We start from the raw sequence: 19,686 nt of genomic DNA, 5'->3' as shown, positions 1-19,686 counted from the left end.
TCTCAAACTTGAATGTAGATCTACGATTGACAGATTAAAAGAAAAATCGATGTTTCGATCATGTTTCAAGGCCGGGTCACGTGCAGATACTGTCCACGCATTTTCAGCGCACGCGTATTCGAAGTGCAATTATTAATTGGACCGTGTGCCATGACAGCACATTGACCTTAAGCCTGCGATTGGAAGACGTTAACCCTGGCAAAAAAAATCAGGCACTTATTCACTTCCCTGCCACCCTGCTCTATCCATTTTCCCACTCACACCCTTTAGCCGGACCTGAATTTTGCTAATTATAGGTGACATCATAAGAGATAGCACTCTCATTGCTGCGTTTATATACAGGGCATCTGTTGCGTTTGTTACATTTTTACTTAACGTGCGGCCGATGATTGTTCCGTGATCAATATTTCTGCCTAAAATGCATTATCTACAAACCGTGAATTTGATGACATTTATACCGTGAAAACCTGGAAAAAAACGTGAATTTTTTAATGTAGTTAGAGTGGGAACCCTGGTTTTTATACAATGGGATCGGACAAGCCGTACAGTGCGTCAGTGTGTAGGTCAATGAATTATCTGAAGGTGAGAGAAAGCTCTAATGTATTCATTTAATACCTACTCTGTAAAAATAATTTGGGAATCCGAGCTGGGGAGATGGGATGAATATAGTTATAGAACTTTCTTTGTATTTTCTTACACTCTTTTCTTTCTGATTAAAGTCTCTGAATTCAGTCGAGTGAATGCATTTTGTGTGTGCACGTCAGTCATTTGTATCTCTTTTGCTAAAATTTTGTAGGCACCTATCTCTGGCCTTCGTAAAATCCAGTCCCTTAACGAGACACTTCTTTTTATTGGCTTTTTATTCCAATTTCCCGCAAATTAATGCTGCAGCAAACTGTCTTCTGCATGAATCCATATTTAGCAATATACGTTTAAAATAGCTGCATGTTTACACTCATGATTTTGCTATAAGTTTGCTTTTGCGTCAATGAATATCCACCAATTCCTGGAACAAAATAAAGTATTCCAATGACTTCCAATTTACACCAACGCTTTGTCTCTTTCCCGCTGTAATGAGTTTCAACAAATCGCAGCACGCGAAGTGAAACTGGCTCGGGCCACAAAATGGTGAAGGACAGTTATTTCATAACTTGCAGCATACGTCAAACTTTTTCCCTAATTTAGACGTCCTCCTCGGATTCACGATTACTATTGTAATAAATAATTAGTGTCCTGTGATCTGTAAGTATAACGATAGTTTTTCATTTTCCATTTCTATGGCGCTAAAGCCCGACTGAATCATCACCTATCGTTTTTGCCACGTCTTTTGGACGTCTTGAAACACGCAAATAGAATATCTCCATTGAATACTAATCTCTGAATTGATTTGAAATCGGCAGGTAATCACTGTGATCAGAAAGTAAAAAATGACGGTCATAATATTCCACAAGTTCTGAACCTTCAGTGTGAATTCTATATCGCAAGTTAACAACAATGGCTTGCGGAATAATTTATAAAATTTTACTGCGCAAATTTGTTCCTCAATCTAATCCCGCTCACACGTTCGTGCTGAAATAATTTGCAGTAGTTAGTTTCCTGTGTAACCGCAGTTTGAGAGACCAACGATTACTGCGTCAACCACCTTAAGCTGCGGTAGTTTTTCGCGTGGCTATCAGTGGAAGGGTAGGAGAATTAATCCTCTCTCGTCTCCCTTTCTCTCGTGTTTCGGTCGACACTGCGGATTCCGAGGAGCTCTTGTTTCTTGACGGTGCTCATCCCGTTGACCTTTGGCCGAGAGACGCTACGTCGTCCCTGATTTTCCATGAGTGCATGGACCATCCTCGTTCAGTGACGGTGCCATTGAAGACCGTCTGAACTCGAGTCAAGTACTTTGAAATTTAGGTTGCAATCCAAATGCTAAAGTGTCTCTAATGCAAGTGATTTCGAACCTACTTATGATCTCTGTCTGTTTAGGAGTGAGGATAATTGCAGGTCAGTCTCCGATTCTAAAGTAAAGGAGATGCGCTTTTGAGCAATTCATCAATATTGTAGCTCACAGTAGAAATAACCCAAAGGCGTGCCAAAAAACGAATTATCATACTTATGCGTTCGGGGATATATCTATCATATTTTATCGTTTCTGTCGGATTTGAATGCATAGTGAGGTTCTCAATCGTTCAAGCAATCAAAGAATCTAGCCTCCGAATCTCTAGTGGTTCCCATCCTAATAGTAATACGTGCAAATCTTTCCGTTTTCTGTTCGCTTTTAGCAGATTCTAACCCCTCGTGCCCCTTCTCATTGAATTTTATTTTGTTCTCGGATTGCATCTTAATGCGCCAGATCCCATGCAGAGTTGGCGTACCACACAGATCTTTGAGTTCACGCCTTTATGTTTATTCAATGCTCAACGTGTAAAAAGTGATAGTTAGACATCGTATTGTGCATTTGCGTAGGTTTATCTTAAGACCTTCAGTGATGCGTACCTCCATGCGTGAACGTTGTTTAAATCCAATGAGAGGAACTTGGTCAGTCATCACCTATTTCGCGGAAGATGTCAGCAAATAATCGAATTTTTCTGCTGTTTGTGGAACTGAGGTCATTATGATATGCATATAATGAATAAAATGGGAGCCAATGAGGCTTCCTTGTGGGAAATCGCATGTCACTGAAAGACTATCGGGGATAATGTAACTCCTTAGTCCTAACATTTTCTCAGGAAATCATAATTCAATGTACTATTTCTTCATGAAAATCTTGTGATTTTTGCAAGTTTTTTTGTGACATCTTATACTTTTTCCATTAACTCAAGAAAAAAGGTGTCAACTTGTTTTTTTTCGATTCGCCTGATTTTGAGAAATTATTGCTAATTTGCTTAGGCTACCATGTCTATGAAAACATAAATTATGCTGAGCGGAAAACGAACCTGGTACGTACTTGTATAAACATGAAATGAGAAATTGAACGAAGTTGGTGCCTAACAATCCAAAAATTGAAAACGTTGAATTAAATTTGTTCTGAAATCCTAACTAACCCTCTCTGAAAAATAAATGTGACTTGATTGATGTATTAATTGAAAAAGTTGGTTATGCTTATATTCCACAGAAAAATTTCTAAATGGAACGCTCTATCAGTGCGAAAGCCTCGGTCAATGCTGTGCTCAAAATTTATGGGAAGATTTACTGCAAATATTTATCACTTGATAGCAGGTGATAGTCTGAGTAATTATTAATATGTGTAATAAATGAGTAAAGTAAACTAAAGCCATTTGAAGCAGAAAAGGAGTTGATATTTTATGTTGAAAGTACTTGGTGATTTATCCATGGATTTGGGTGGAAGGTGTGAAAACTATCATTGTAACTGTGGCCCTCCCGTCCATCGTGATATGCCATTGGTTGTGTCTGATGTTGGGGATTGGTGCAAGCGATATCTCTTTTCCCGTCCATTCAGCAATTAACTCAGTTTTCAGACTGACGGTGATTCACTCGCTCTGCATTTGCCAGTCTTCTTCCCAGATTCGCCATTTTCCCCCTCTCGCTTCCGTTCTTAGCCCTGAGGAAGGCCTCGTTCCCTACAGCCAGAGTAAAGATGGTGTGCTGTGGGAAATCGCTTGTTTGTCTGTGTGAATCATTCGCCATTTGGGGTGAGGGATTGGGAAGAGACGCTTGTGGTGGTGCGCGGGACCTTGCCTTTGCTTCTGATATGGCGGTTGCCGCTACTTGTGACTCCTTAATGCCATTGTCTTCATGGAGATGGCGGTCTCTCCTGACCACCCATCCCGCATTCCGCTTTGCTCTTGCGGAGGTCCGTGCTCCCATTCCCATCAACTAGTTGCCGATTTTCCACCCGCCTGCGGAGAATTTTTAATGCAGATTGACGGCCCTTGTTTCCTTGCCCGCGAAACGAGCTCCAAGGCGTCTCACCCCCCCTTCCTATCATTCTCTTTCCTTCCCCTCATAATTGTTAGGGCCATTAGCTCTCATTTATGCGAGCCGGAAAATACGCAGATCTGGTGCATGACCGACTTCTTCAAGGTTTTTGTGATGGTTATGAGGAGTTGAGTTGGTTTTTCTTTTGGTTCGTTAAATTTGGTAAATATTTGGTCTCTTAGATCTGGAAGATTTGTTTTTTTCTTGAAGTACGTACCCCTTAGAGTTACTTATTTCACACAAGTATGAACTTTCTCTTAATGTGAAATGCCTGAAATAGTTTTAGTCCTTGCAGCTATCTTTTTTTGGTGGTAAGTCATTCTCACCCGCGAGAAGGGATGGCAACCACCCCGTGGGTTGAAGCTTCTATCGTTGCTACGTCACCAATATTTGCTGACTCATTATCTAAATATGTACAAAATTTTTAGTCAATTGATTTAGTTTCAAAAATATCGGAGGTGAAAAGCTTGAGTGATTGACTAATAGTAATTGCTTGCATCCCTATTGGATGTTAAATATGTTGATCTCTCGAGTAGTAAGAAATTATAATTGAAATATTTCTAAATTTTACGTAATGAAAAAAATAGTTTTATATTCATCAGAATCAGCAGGGCCGCCAAATCATTAGATTATTGTTTGCTTCTATGGCTTCGCAAGAATTGAAAGTTGGAAGATATTTCGATCAAGTTCACCGTGATTGCCATTGGATAAGAGGAGTAGTAGTGAATAGACAACTATTGAGACATTAGGACGAAATGATGGTTAGTTTAACCCATGAAGTTAGGGCATGGGGTGTGCTGGTTTTCGTAATTAAGGGCTGCCATTTGCAAAAGCTAATATACCTCAGGATCTTCACTGTTTCCATTAAGTTTCCCTGAAAGTATCATAGAATGTTCTATAATCCAACAGTTTGTGACGGAAAATCCAGCAGATGTTAATAATTTAAAAGATATGATATATTAATCTAGTAGAAGAATGAGCCTACCCTGTCAATTTGAATTTCTGAGGTTCCATTTTAATATTATTGTGTTAAAATAACTTAGTTCGCGATTCAGCGGATACAGTCCTGAATAAAATTATTATTAGGCCTGAAATTCTTTGCACAGGTCCCTGAGAGTGATGGGTGTGGTGCATAAAGCTATCTAGGAGACCCGGCGTAGCGGAGTCGGTTGAATGACACTGGGTGCAGTGCAAGGGGGAGAGAGGAGGGGAAAAAAACGAACCTAAGCCGTGTTCCGGGGACGGACGGGGTGGGAGTCGTGGAAAATTATATCCCGTACATATGCGGTACCTTGGGTTACGGAAGGAATCGCATGCCTTTCCTCCCACCACCCCCGTACTCACCCCTTCATCCCTCGGCCACGCTCTCCACAATGCTGGGAAAAAATCCCTTCCCACCACATCCCGACTCTTTCTCTCTCTCTCTCTGGGGTGTTGAACCAACTCTCGAAGCCCCACCTGTGCCTCTTCTCTCTCGCCACCTACATCATGCGTCATCTTCCCCTGTGTAGTTTTTTGGTGGCTTTAAGGTGGGACGAGTAATTCATTAAAAACTTCGTGGAAAGAAACCATCGTTGGGTTCCATACCTTTCATTATCCGTAAAAAGAACTCTCTAAGTAAAGGACATGCAAATAGCTAGTATTATCATTGAATTCGTTCTAGAAATCGTCAAAATTAGCATTTTCTCGCTCGGAAGATCCGTGTGCGATGCTTAAAAATCCGATATCGCTTGAAAATAAAACATGTAAGTAATTAAGTAACCGTAGAAAAGATTCTTCATTTTGAGAGAATCGGCTAGAACTAGAAGTAATTATCGCTTATTCAGTTTGCTTTCGAGATATTTGAAGGTACGCTATTCTATGTCTACTCAGAAATGTGTGAGAAAGCCCTAAGCTGAAACTTGAATTAGGAAAACTTTATTTATACGTTTTCTGTAATGAAGCCCTAAATGCTGCGCGAAATGGAGCACATAAGGAGATAAATGCTAGTAGTAAGGTGTCATACCTTCATTGAGCATTGTGGTACACACTCTTCAATTTATTTTAGGTATTTTAGGCGACTGAAGATTTCAACGGAGTGTAAGGTTTGTTCTTAGCTAGGAGTAAGTGGCTAAGTGAGGGATCCTGGATCGATTGCTGGACAGGAAACTAATTATTTCTGTATAATACTCAGGAAATCCGTGTTCAAATCCCGGTGGAGCAAAGTGATGGGTATTGTCATGGCTAATTTCATCCTTCATATGTTACTTATGGAATAATGTAATCAACATCAACTTAGTACAGTGCCGAGTTATTAGTTTCATACAAAACTTGGGCAGCGGGATGTTCACACCGCTAAAAGCAGCTTTCCTTTATACATTTCTAGTATTAAATTGCGATATCGAATCGGAGTTTACTTCTCTTATCTCGAAGGCTATTGCGTGAAGGCCTGCGCAGTGGGCAAGGAAGGCAAAGGTCCGTGGTTCGATTCACGGTCCCGGAGAATTTTTTTCAGTGTGCAATTAATGTGAATTTCACCGCCGTCCACGCGGTCGGATAAACACATACCGCATCCCCCTGAAATATTTCCCCCCTCAAGTGAACCCCCTTCTTTCCCCTCCCGAAATTATTTTGCTGCTCCGACCTTGTTTCTCTCGTGTACGGCGCCCGTGGTGGAGGCAGCGCCGCCTCGCACCACCCAGCCCGGAATTGCTCCCTCGCGCACTCTCTCCTCACCGGCGGCGCGGCGCGGGACGGCCGATTGGGTTTTCGTCGTGGGGATTGTCTTTCTACGTGCACCGTTGATAAGGGAGTTTCCATGTGCGTCGGCGGGAGTGAATGCGAAGCCAGAGTATTGCGGGTTGGGTTCGCGTTGCCGTCCGTCGTGTCAGCCTCCTCCCCCCGGGGGAGGGAATACGGCGAATCGGGTCGATAAGTGGCGCTACCGCCTCCCCCTCGGGGGGTCGTCGTCTTCTTCTGCTGCTCGGATTTCACCTGTCGTTTTTTCCTCTCGCGCGCGCCGTCCGAGGCAGTGAGCGTGCGTACGTGAGGGACATCGTTCCCTTCTGCTCGAGCGGCTGACTGACTTGCCCGCGGACACTGGCGGAGGGAAGGCGGCGGCGTGGACGGGCCGCGCCCCCCGCTATCCATATTGGTCCCTCTGCTGCAGCATATGGGCGTAAGTTTCTCGCGTTGGTAGCAGATTCTGGTGAAATTTGTGTGCGGTAGGTGGAATATCTGTTCATATAACTTAAGGCACCAACGTCGATGTGGTGAAACTGTTCCATCATGTACCTACTATAGAATGGTATAATGATATTTTATCGAAACTAGTCGCCATTGCATTCGATATTAAAAGTGACAAAAATTTCTCATCCTTCTGTAGGACATTCTTTGGTGTATATCTCAATGTTTTTGCGTTTTAACTGCTTTTCATGCTGTGCCGGGACGATGTTTTTTTCCGGTAGCCCCACTGAGGTAAGAGGAGGGAAGTTTGGTTACAGGTGGAACCAACATATAGCGACAGTATGAAATCCTAAGGTTAATTCTGAGATAATTATTATACGTACAGAATAATAATAGAGGCATCTTTGCTAGCGGCAACTTAGCTAGCGTTAGTTTCTAGCGTGAGCTCTTTTTAAAAAGGTGAATTGTACCTCCTTAAGGTTTCGGGATGTTCACTATTAGTACCGGTACTTTGAAGATGTTTTATAGGACACGATTTCATAAATTTTTAGTAAAATTATCATTTTTCATTGGTTATTTATTCTAAGCCTTCTAAAAAATCAATAGTTTGAGGCGTGACTTGGTGAAATTACTTCATGTTAAATAAAAAATGATGTATCATTTTTGAAATTTACAAAGTTTTTTATTTAAGCCTTCTATTATCTTGAACACACACCCTTATGCTCTCTTTCCTCTACGCATACCTCCATCGCTTCTGTTCGCTATTGACCGAGTTATGTTGATATTACAAAGTTTTGGAAAGGATCATATAGGCAATGTTGTTAAATAGTTAATTTCTCTCTGAAGAAGTGGAGAGGAACCGTGAATCAACGATACCAGCCATGATTTTTGGTCTCTCAATGTGGTGGAACAGCTTGTAAATCTAAGTTTAAGTTGTCATTCTCAGGTGTCAGATGTCGATAATGAATGCTGGACTGTTTTTACAGTCAGTTGGCCAGTTTTCATGCTGTGAATACCCCTCACTCTTCGTCTTATCTTGAGGCTGCATTATTTTTGCAGGCACTTTTTATTTTACCAGCCCTTGTTGGGGACGTTGGTTTTACTCTCTTAAAATTGTGAATGCTATTCACGTAAGCAACATAGGAAACGTCCAATTTTATTTAGATGGCGTTCCCGACGCTGGCCTTGACCTCGCCGCCTTTGGTGCAGGCCAATGGTCAGCACGGGCATCCTAATTATCGCGGTTTGTGTGTTTTTTGCAGTGGACAATCGTTAATCCTTTGTACTTTGAGTCGAGCCGAAGTAAATGCAAAAATTACAGTTTCATGCGTAAGGCTGTCGTGATTGGTGAAAGACTGAAGGGTAATAAAGTCAATTTAATAAATATTTTTGGCATATTTCCTATATAATTGCTTCAATTTACAACATGTCAAGTTTAACATATTGATTTGTCGCTCCACGAATTCAGCGGTTGAGGATTTGTGAAAAGATTTGGAAAATTAGCGTTTGAGGCAGATTTTTCCTTATCACTCCATTTCTAGCTTTAAATTAGCTTTTTCTTGGAGTCCGAGTTGAAAGAAGTGCTGAGGATTTGGCATATTTAATTGCTCAACAAACTTTAATTTTCTGGCTTCGGTTGTCATAATTACTTTTACTGTTTGATGAACGATAATATGCTCGGAATGGTAGGTGGTTAAAGTGGATCTATTGCGGTCCTTATAGAGGATTATAGAGAGAAATTTATAATTAACCATTCATTTATCATCTGTCGTGTAATTTATCTCCTTTACTCTTTTGCCTCTAGCACTCAAATTACGTGACTGGATCGAGTAGGAATGCGTGAAGGTATAATCTCTTAGTTTTCTTCACATTCATTCCGCGACCCCAGTTTTGATGATTTATCGTTTTCTGAATGGCAGAAAAGAATATTGGAATCTGAGTAACGAATACATTTCAATAGATTTTTTTAGCTTTTCTTAATTTTTGTTAATACTTGGACTGCAATTCTATCTCTTGGGAATTGTCGCTTTCACCTCGTAATGTTGAGGCGTCACGAGGATATTCTATTATTAGTAGTAGTAATTGTCAATCAATATTTAGTGTTATTGGTGGTATTTTCGGAGTCGTTCAATTACCTTAAGTGTTATTTTTTACCATACCCTCTCCGCGGATGTCTTAGTGAATGTGTGTGTATTTCGACGTTCGATGGCAATGAGGGCGTAATTAACCGAAGGCATTGACTTCGTTTCTCGATCGGTTCTTGAATCGATGATTTTTTCACTCCCTCCCTTCCCTCCTGCCTTTCGCAATTCTTCTCCATTCCCTAATTGTGTCGCCGGAGTCTCATCTCTGCAAATTGCGGTCACCCATCTTTTTTCGCCCGTCCCCGTTAAGGGGATCCCAATAGTGCCCCGCGGCCTTTATCAAGCTGCCGTATGTCTTTCGGGCCCGTGCCGCTCCCTATACACAGAGGAGAGCGAGAGAGATAAAGGAATAAAAAAATAAAGTGCCGGCGCTATTAATCGATTGTGGGTGTGAGTAAAGTGAGCGCGTTGGACTCATTTGAGGGCTCTTCGAGGGAAAATGGGAGTTGATTTGGTGGACTTCGGGAAAGAGTTATATGTCCTGTAAGATGGCTCTCATAGCATACGCTTAAATGTATCGCTAATTTCCTAATTGTCGGAAGATTCCTTGGACTGCAATTCTATCCATTGGGAAATGTCGTTGGACCTTGTAATTTTGAGGTGCCACAAGAATATTGTAATATTAGTGATAGCAGCAGCCAGCGTTTTTTGTCTACCAGTTAATGGTAGCCATTTGTTTGGGGTAAAACCTCTTTACCGGAGATTAATGCAATGTAAGTGCTGTGTTGCTGCTTAATATCAGTTTTAATTTTAGCCCATATTCTCGCCAAAATAATTTTGAGGCCGGTATTAGAATTAATTTGGGAATATTTTTAACTTACGGTATAACATTATTTTTTCTATGATGGATTTTGGCATAACGTATTTTTATGAGGGGAGACTTTATTGAATTTCTGAGCTTCTTTTTCCAGTTCCATGTTAATTTCGTAAAGTTAACTGTTAATATTTGACTTAAATTTTCATTATCAGTAACCATTATCATCAATTACACCCTGTCATCCTGATATATCACTGCAATGATATCGAAATAACGGGGCGTAATTTAGTGATTGACGGGTAGTCACAAAAATTAAGGTATAACCTCTTAATTCTCTTCACATTTATTCCACGACCCAAGTTTTGATGATTTTATAGTCTTCTGAATGATAGAAATGGATATAGGAATCTGAGTAATAAATATATTTCAACAGATGTTTTTTAGATTTTCATAATTTCTGTGATGAAATGTGAAATCGATTGGATAGTGTTAGGTACCAATGGTTTGTGATCTCAGCATATTCCTGTCGGATTTTTTAGCCGGGTCTATCCGTCTATATTTATTTTACTTCTGATCAATTTCCAAGGATCCTTTTATGAGTATTCGAAGTGCCGGGTACTAATTGGGTGTTCTGGGCTCCTAGTAGAGGCGAGATAATATTTGAATACTTGACCTAGTTCTTCGTAAGCTAATATTGATTGCATTCATGTAATTCCTTTTAGAAGATATAAAAATTTCATCCTTCTATAAAGAGCCTTTATTGATATCAAATTTCTACCCGAATTATTTGAGAATCGCATAAAAATGGTGTGTTTAAAATTGCAGCTATAATTTTTTAAACTAGCTACCGAAATACCGTATATTGAAAGCTATGAGGTCGTACAGAGATTATGTACGTTCACTTGTTTAGGCTTGGGAAGATTCAATGGATCACATTTTAGCCTTCCTTTGGGATAAGGCTCGTCTTAAATATTTTCAGAGTTTTTATTTTTGCTTAGTTTTATGCACTTCAGTGGAAAATTTACTACGTTTATCTTGGATTTCAGCCAAGCGAACACGCATTATTCCGCGTTTTTAGGATAACAGAGGTACAAATCCTTCGAATTAGTACATTTCGTGGACGGTCAGTGGTAACCGTTGATCTTACTATCGGCCTTCCGATGAGTTTAATTTTAATACAAAGGTAAATGATGTCCCTGGGAGGTTATTAAATTGGAATATAAGAATTTGTCAACGTATTTTTCCTACTATAAAGCAGGTGTTTTAGGTTCCAATTAGTCGCAGGCATGAGGACCTTTTGCATGGTTATTTGAAGTTTACACTTTTTTGGAACTGCCATCTCATTTTAAGACGGTGGACTCTACATTGTTTTACTTTGGGTAAGCTTTCTCCCGAAGGATTTTTTCTCCGTTTTTTTAGGGCTTGCCTTTATTAGCGATTTATTTTTACGCCGATTAGGATCTAAAATTTTATTGCATAGCCTTTTGGCGGACATCCAGCCGTGTTGGATTTGGCTCGTTGTTGTGAAGCTGCCAGATAGTACGACACGGCGCCCATTCATCTCCTCGGAACAAAAAATATTTTCGCGATTTCACCGCAGGGTTTGCCGTGCCCCGCGTTATTTTTAACTGTTGAAAATTACGTCGATTTGAATCTAAAATGTATGCACTTAAAGGCGTGGAAAAATGTTGTATTGTAAAAATGTTTTCGGTCCGATTTATTATAGCATCAAAATTAAAATAATGAGAATATTTCTGTTTCGAGGTTTTCATTGCCGTTTTCCACATCGTGGTGAGAAGCGGTCTCGTGAAGTGTCTATCCTCTTTAGGGAAAGCCATCCCGTTGGAGAATCAGTGTTAAATCGGTCACTACTGTATGTTAGTCGCTAGCACTAGTGTTGAAATTTCAAATCTAGCTAACATTTCAACATCAAGGTGTAACGGCCGTTTTTTTGCATTGCCATAGCTTGTCATATATCAGGATGTATTATTCATGTTTACTCTGCACTTGTATTATTTTCCTTTGGAAAATATTTAACTATCCAATTTTTTTCGAAACGTTTGTTTGATCTACCAACTACCAATACTTGCTTGCAACACAAATTGTAGGCCCCGTGAATCGTGCTGTTATAGTCTTGTATCTGATTCAGCGTGATTTTCATGCCTCTGAAAAACTCTGCTCTGTATCAGGGTCGCCCCCTTTCTCGGGGCCTTGTGCCAAATGTAGGAATCGAACCCCATCCATTTAGGATGGATTGATTTACGGGTGTGGCGGTAACACACCCAAGCACCTCTATCCGATAAATTAACCCCTTGTGTCCTGTTCGCTCCTCGTGTTTTCCGTCGAAAGCGGCCTTATGCATTCCATCTAATGCTTTCGGATAACTTTAGACCGGAACCATAATCAAATATTAATATCCCCAAGGCTTTTTCATTCCGTAGGGGAGCGCGGAGGATCTCAAGGTTTCCTCATAACCGCCTTGTCGGTGTGGCGATATATCGAGGGACGAAGGGGGATCGAAGGCGCGAAGTTATCGGGGGCGTAAAAATGCCCTTTGATTGCGTTTAGCTTTCTTCCGGTGTTAGCTATGTACCGCATCTTCTACTGGCGAAAGAAATCAGTCCCTCTTTTTACATTACAACCGTTTATTACGTTAGAGAAATTCAGTGTATTATTATATTTAGTTACCACGGCTTTTCGAATAAAGAAATCAGTCCCTCTTTTCACATTTATCACGTCTTTCATATCCCAAGATGTCGAGTTTCAGTATTAATTAACGTCCATGATTTGCGTGAAGAAGCTGATTTTTCTTCATTACTTGAGGCATCGAGTATGATTATGAAATGAGTTATTAATAGCGTATAATCATGCAGGGCGTATTTAATTATTGTCGTTATTATGGAGCGAATTTGTTTGATATCTTATAAAATACCTTATACCAATGTAATTTTATGTCGGAATTGGACTTGAAAACTCATGACATGAAATATGAGAGTTTTTTAAACGAAGGTGAAAATATGTTTCTGTGAAGGAAAAATGAAAGAAAGGGATTTTCTTGAAAACCTGTCCTTAAGAAGTGGGGTGTCCCTCCAAAACTGCAATAAATCATGTAATGTATGTTATAGATTGGTAGTAGGTACTGGGGTAATTTAGGCCTCAATATAGTTGATTCGAAGATAGAAAAGCCGTAGTCTCAACATGATGCTTAATTGTTTTATGTACATTAGAATTATATTCATCGGGATGTATAAGAATAATGTTCCTAATTTCATGCTTCAATATTAAAAGCAGAAGACAAGTTTGATCAGCATTTATTCAGCCGTTCGAAAAATGTGGTATATACCGATTATTTATTTGTTTGATGTATAATTTTCTAATGATCTATAGTTAAAGTACTACTACTCCTCCAATTCGACGAATTGTCATTTTGATCCGTTTCCGCCAGCCTCTTGTTCATCGCGCCGTTACCGTATTAAGTTTAATGAAGCCGTGTTCCCACCATAGCAGAATATATGTATTCTTTAATCGACTGTTAATGCAGTTGCTTTATGTATTCATTATTATTAATTTTTCATTATTGGTACTTAAATCCCAATATTGGTGTACTACAGCCCTCCATTTCTTCCTTTTCCAAGCCAGGTTCTTCCAATTTCCTAAGTTTCTTATTTCTTGTTTCCTTCTTGATCGTCCCATAATTCTCTTGGCCGTCTTTTTCTGTCAGTGTTCTTCTTCATATTTTTCTTTGATATTTTTCCTGAGTTTTTTGATAGTGGTCAATCCACTATGCATTTCCACATTACGGCAGGTATGACTTTTGTTTTGGGGCCATTAACCTAAGATATGGCCATGAAAAAATTTCGGTTAACTGTTCATGTTTACCAGTGGCGATTATTACGGGAAAATGGTAATTGTGGCTCCCTTGAGATACAAGAGGAAAAAGGAATTTTTCGAGGTAAAACATGAGGTTAAACCCTTTGAAACCAAGCATTGATGACGCGCCGATTCAACTCTGAGATAGAGAGACTCTCTGTTAGGAATACAAATATGAAATTTGTCACCCGGAGAATCTTCATTTAAAGCCTTGTTATGCGTCGCATATTTTCGTGATCCGTGGAACTTCCGTCCCAGCGGCATTCGTTTCGGGATCCGTTTATAACTAGATCGAGTCATAAAGCTGTCGCTGATATGATTAAAAAAAATATTTTTATGGCTTCAATTTTTTTATAGCATGTAATGATAAAGTATGTGCTTAATGTACTCAACGTGATCAAGAGTGGCGAAACGACAGCATTGAATACATGGAAAAAACCTTACCTAGAACATCAATTTCATATAAAATCTCAGGGTTGTGTCGGTGGAAATGAATGTACGTACGATAGTCATCAAAATTAGCATTTGAATTCGTAAGGGTACGGAAATTTCGGTGATATATATTTCTTTTGAATTCGTGGAATTTTCAAGGATCCGTTATTTTATCCGGATATTCCCTCTATTAAGTATTTAATGCTTGTATTCTGATAGTGGTCGCCTAAATTTACCTGAGCTGAATTCAAGTTCGAGGAACTTCCTTGGTAATTAGGTTATTATTGATTAATTTTTCTTTCCTTTCTTTCCTGTTACTCTTGCACTCCCAGGTCCAGAACTTTCAAATTAACCCGTGAGTCTCGTACATTTTTGATCCGTCTCAATTAATTGCTAATTTTTTCAATGGATTTTTGATCGGCCTTTAATAATAATTGTTCGCCTTTGCCAATGTTTTGCATCTCATTTGGTATCTTCTTGGTCAAAATGCCACACGTATGGAAGTACACTTTATTGTTGACTAAAATTCAATCATTAAATTGTTGTAAAAATTACTTTTAGGATAGTTCTATTCCCATTAAAAAGCACTCAGCAGTTTCTTTGGAAATCGTCGAAATGATTTTTTGTAAACATACTTCATTGAGTTTATCAACCTTCTCAAATCGTTAGAAAAAAAGGACCTTTTAGGTTATGTATTCCTTTTAATGGATTAGGTGTTTCTATCATATCACTAGGAGCTTTGGAAACCGACAATATCTCGAATTCTCCTCCCGGTTTCGTGATACACAAATATTATAAGAAAAATCTTCTTTATCTAGAGAGATAGATTCATTTAACCTTTCTATATACCATGGTTTAAAATACAAATAAATAGAATGAAAAATAGCGTGGCTTTTGACTTTGAAAAGGGATTTGTGAATGCGTATGGAGACCCCATAGCACTTGTTGTGCCTTTGGTCTCTTCTCTGTCTCTCTCTCTCTCGTACACCATTTCCCGCTCCAAAGCGTATAGCGGTCTCGGTGGTCGGAGAATCGGTTGGCGGGAAGGAGGGGGAAAGGGAGGTTTTGGAAGGAATGAGATTCAGGGGGGGAGGGGGTTGGAAGGGGGTGAGAGGGTGTTGAATGGGGGATGTGGGGTGGGGGAATGAGGGGATGCGATGATCAGGGGGAGTGGCCCCGAGGTCAGAGCGTCGACTCAGTGTGAGTGAGTCGGAGGGAAGAGGGATGAGGCCCAGAAGAGACTCCTCGTCCTTCCCTAGCTTCCTCCCATCCTCCTTCCCCGCCTCCTCCTCCTCCTCACGAGAGGGTCTGCGGTGTAATAGAGTGGGTGGGGTCCCGAACTCAGAGAGTGAGAAAGGAAGAGGGAAAGGAAGAAGGGCCACTTTTTCATCTCTCGGAGTTCTTCGGTACTCCTATCTGGAGAGTCAGCGCCCGGCTTGGGGTGACGGAGCTCAGTCCGTCCGACCCGGAGTTTGGAACCAGACCGTCTCGCGATGCGAACACGCGCCGTTTGGACCCAAAACAGAGTGGGGAAGGAAGGAGTAAGATGCTCGTTCCGCACGCTCACGTCCGGACCCGATTCTCGGCCACCTCGTCACGTCGAGGGGATGACGCGGGCGCGTCTGGTTCGATAAAAATCGATCCGACGCATTCACCATATCGATGTTCTCGAGAGTTGAAATTGACAGAGATGGGTTTGCCCCATTTCGTGATCCTCGTTGAGGGGGTCAGGGCCGGGTGTGATTAGGTGATGAATTGCGACGGGAGTAATTGTTTCCTGATATGGCGTTCGTGTGCCGGTGAACGACCGAAAGGACGACAAGGTTTATTTTTTTGTGTTGAGGGTTAAGCGAGATTGCTACTCGTGGTGACATGCTATGCTCTATCAGAGGTGTACGGATGTTTGATGCGAGGACCTCTGATGTGTAATTCGAGCGGAAGTTTGTAATCTCCGGCCTCTCTCCCAACGGCACTCCGCCCCAATCTCCTCCGCAAATCACTGGCTCATTCCAAATTGAAACAATCATCCTAATATTTTTTTTTCTCTTTTCTCTTTTTTTCTCCGCCACCCTCTATCTCATCTCAGCCCCTCCCCTCCTCCTCCCACACCCAAACCCACCTCGCCAGCCCCCGGCACCACCGCCCCCTGTGCTCCCTCCAGTTACGTCACCGTCCGCGGCGGCGGCCTTCCCTTCACCCTGCTGCCCCCTGCCGCCTCTCCGCTGAAACAGCCTCCACTGCCGTCGTCTTCGGAGAGATCCCGCATCGTCGTCAGCGGTGGCAGAGGGCGCGGCAACTTCTCCTCGGCGGAGCAGCGGAGAGGTCGTGGGGGCGGCGGCAGTAGTAGCAGTAATAATAATAATAAGGGGGCGGTAGGTAGAGGTGGGGGCAGCGGAGCAGGAGGAGGAGGCGATCGAGAGGACTGCGCCGCGGCCGCCGCCCGAGAGGCGGACGAGGAAAACTGCTGCTGTTGGGGCCGCGAGGCGGCGGCGGCTATTCCTGGCGCGCCCCCTTCCACTGCGCGGTCTTTCTTTAGCCCGGAACCCCTCCCCCGGACGCCCCCGGCCTCCCCGCGCCTCCTCCCCCGCGCCATCGGGCTCCCAGTGGCCGCTCCTCGCGTCTCGGACGGCGGCCCGGCTGCAGTGGCCGTCGCGGCGGCGGGAGAAGCTACGCCTCCGGCCGCCAAGAGGGGAGTCGCTGGAAGTGGGCGCGCGGCCGACGCCACGCCGCCGTGGTGGACCTCGTCCCGGGTGCCCTCGGTGGGGGCGCGGGGCGCCATGGAGCAGGAGACCGCGCCGGCGACCGCCCGCCCCGGGGGCGCTGCTGCGGCGACCGGCGGGAGGACGACCGACAGGTCTTCGACGTCTTCGAGGCGACGCAGAATGGGCAAGTCGGAGCGGCTGAAGGAGCTGACGGAGAGGCTGAAGGGGTCGACGCCGTCCTCGCACTCCAAGGCCGATCGCGGGTGAGTACGCGTGCACTGACCCCCTGTTATTTCTCCATCATTGACCTCAGGCCGTTCCTCCTTCAGCGTCCTCCCCTATGCGTGCGATGTGATGATGCTGCAGTTGAATACCAACACTACTGGCGTATCTTTTACGAACTCACCATCTAACACCAAAGCTAAACAACTCGTAGTAAATAGGGAGGTGAATATTTTCTGTTATTCTTCGAAGGAAAATATTTTATGTCCAATCCTCAAATGCGTTCAATCATAGCTGCTAATATTTTACCACTCAGATGGAACATGTACATTTTTAGTCGAGTTATAGAAAATAAGGGATTGCTGGAGGGTCGCAGAATAGCTAATGGTTTGTGTTTGGAGAGTCACTAGCTAGTTCAAAACAAAAAAAATCGTAAAATCCGTTTTTGACAGATGCTGCTGCCTGTGATTCTGCGAAATAAAAATTTAGTGTTGTTTACATCATTATTTACCTTTTATCATTGACTCTATAGACTCCATTGGCTTCCAACAGTTCCATCTAAGCCGTCCTCTACATCTCTTAACACGTTATGTGATGATTGCATTGTTGGAATGCTAGCCAGACTTTTGAGGTTCACATCAATGATAAAGGTGTATCTTTTATGACTCACACGCTAATATCAAAACCAAACAACTCTTTATATCCATGTGTGTTAGTTGCTGTCCTTGATTCCGCCGAGGAAAATATCCTTTTTCCAATTCTTTGGTATCTCCGATCGTTGGTCCTAAAGATTCACAGCTCACGCAGTGTCAATTTATTTCCCCCCGTTTCCCTTAAACAGTCCACCAATACCTCAATCCTCGCAGTGTAGTTTTGTAGTTGTCGAGTGGTGGTCTAAGTTAAGAAATTTTCATGATTTTTTTTGCCTTTCCGTATTCTTTGTCCAGTAGGTGCACTTGAATCTCGTCCGACTAATTCTTTCATATCCATCGTGGAGAAGGTTACCTTGATAGTCTGATCGTTGAAGAAAATCGATGTGTTTATGTAGTCATCCTCAATGGCCAAAGTTAGCATAGCGTGAAATCCGCTTACTACGCATCCTATCATTGTAAGATCAATCATTTTTCTACCTGTGAATACTCAAGGTAGACTTAGCATCACGTGTATGTGCTCGATTATTGTATACTCACTGCGAGGTTGGTTCTCAGGAGGCCCATGGTGATCTTTATCCGCTGTAAAGTACTCTATTACACTCAGCTGCGGTATACTCTTATAAGTCCCACTATTCATCGTAGAGGGGCATGCCATCGTAGCCAAATCAATTGAAAGGCTTGGTGCGGAATTTGGTAGTACTGGTTGGAGTTCGTGTGAAGGAGGGTGACTTTTATGTTGTCGACTTGTCGCACGGTGGTGGTGCTCTTCATGCTGCCGTCTAGACCGAACATTATGGTCCCGTGCATTCGTGCGATCAGCGTAATCATCCGTGTGGGAAAGCGTACGAATCAAGCCCGTCGTTCTTATTCAACAGTAGACCGCGTGATGTGCGGATTTCACGCCTCGTTTGATTTCCTTGTGTGCCGTATTGACGCTCTGGGACGTGACTGTGTTGGGACGATGATTGGGTTTCGATAATGGCGATCGGTCTTCGTTTTTCGCCTTCGGTGTTGGTATACCCAGGTATGGGAGAGAGGGTCTTGTGAGTCACTTTGGGGTGGGGGTTGGAAGGGGTGTCGCCCACTTCTTTTCCCTCCCTTTGGGGTGACGTTCTGGGTGCGTGAGTGAGTGAGTGTGTTTGTGGCTGGTGTGGGAGGATGGGAACAGTGGGGTCGGGCCAACGGGAGTTTAATTCTGGCGCGTTTTTCTCTCCTCTCTTCTTTTTGAATATTTTTCTCTCCCATCCTCGTTCCATCCATCCCATCCCCTTCTGTCATCGGGGAAGTGTGTGAGCCACCAATATCAAAGTAGAGAAGTAGAGAACCAAAATGGATGTAAAATTCATGGAATTGAAACTTTGCTGTACTTAGGCTGAATTCATAAAAATGGCATTCCGGCAGTAATTTTAAAACATTACAGCTAGAGCTCGTCCTGGGAGCGGGGTCCAGAGACGCTTAAAAAAGTTAGACTTTGTTGTGCTTTCTGAAATTTAGTTTTACCTTCTTATTGTGTTTAAACGAAAATTTCATAAATAAGATAGAGTAGGTGCATAACTGCGTTTTAGCTTCCATTTCACTATTTTACCATTACCGATGGCTCTTCAAGCGAGTGGTTTAAGGTGAGACGTGACTCTCGCCTGATGAGCGAACACAAAGGAAACAATCATGGTTTACGATAGCAGCTCTATAACCCATGTTAAAATAAATGATGATGTAATTTTTTGCAATAGATTTTTATTACCTGAGCGCATTTCAATGTCTTGATGCGTCGCTAGGAACAGATTGTAACTCTTAAGACGTTCTTTCGCGTCTTG

General features: G+C 42.3%; 1 protein-coding gene across 1 annotated transcript in view; it reads left to right on the top strand.

The window, feature by feature from the left end:
• The window catches only part of LOC124169131, a 164,606-nt gene that overhangs the window by 16,003 nt on the left and 128,917 nt on the right, over window positions 1-19,686 (top strand). The window contains exon 2 of the mRNA XM_046547635.1: window positions 16,382-17,260. Within this exon, the coding sequence (XP_046403591.1) occupies window positions 16,382-17,260 (879 nt within the window). The remainder of the gene's footprint in view (window positions 1-16,381; window positions 17,261-19,686) is intronic.

Source organism: Ischnura elegans, chromosome 1 (genome assembly GCF_921293095.1).
Source record: "Ischnura elegans chromosome 1, ioIscEleg1.1, whole genome shotgun sequence".
In the NCBI taxonomy this organism is placed as follows: Eukaryota; Metazoa; Arthropoda; class Insecta; order Odonata; family Coenagrionidae; genus Ischnura; species Ischnura elegans.
The sequence above is the reverse complement of the archived record's forward strand: the minus strand, read 5'-3'. Positions and strand labels throughout refer to the sequence as shown.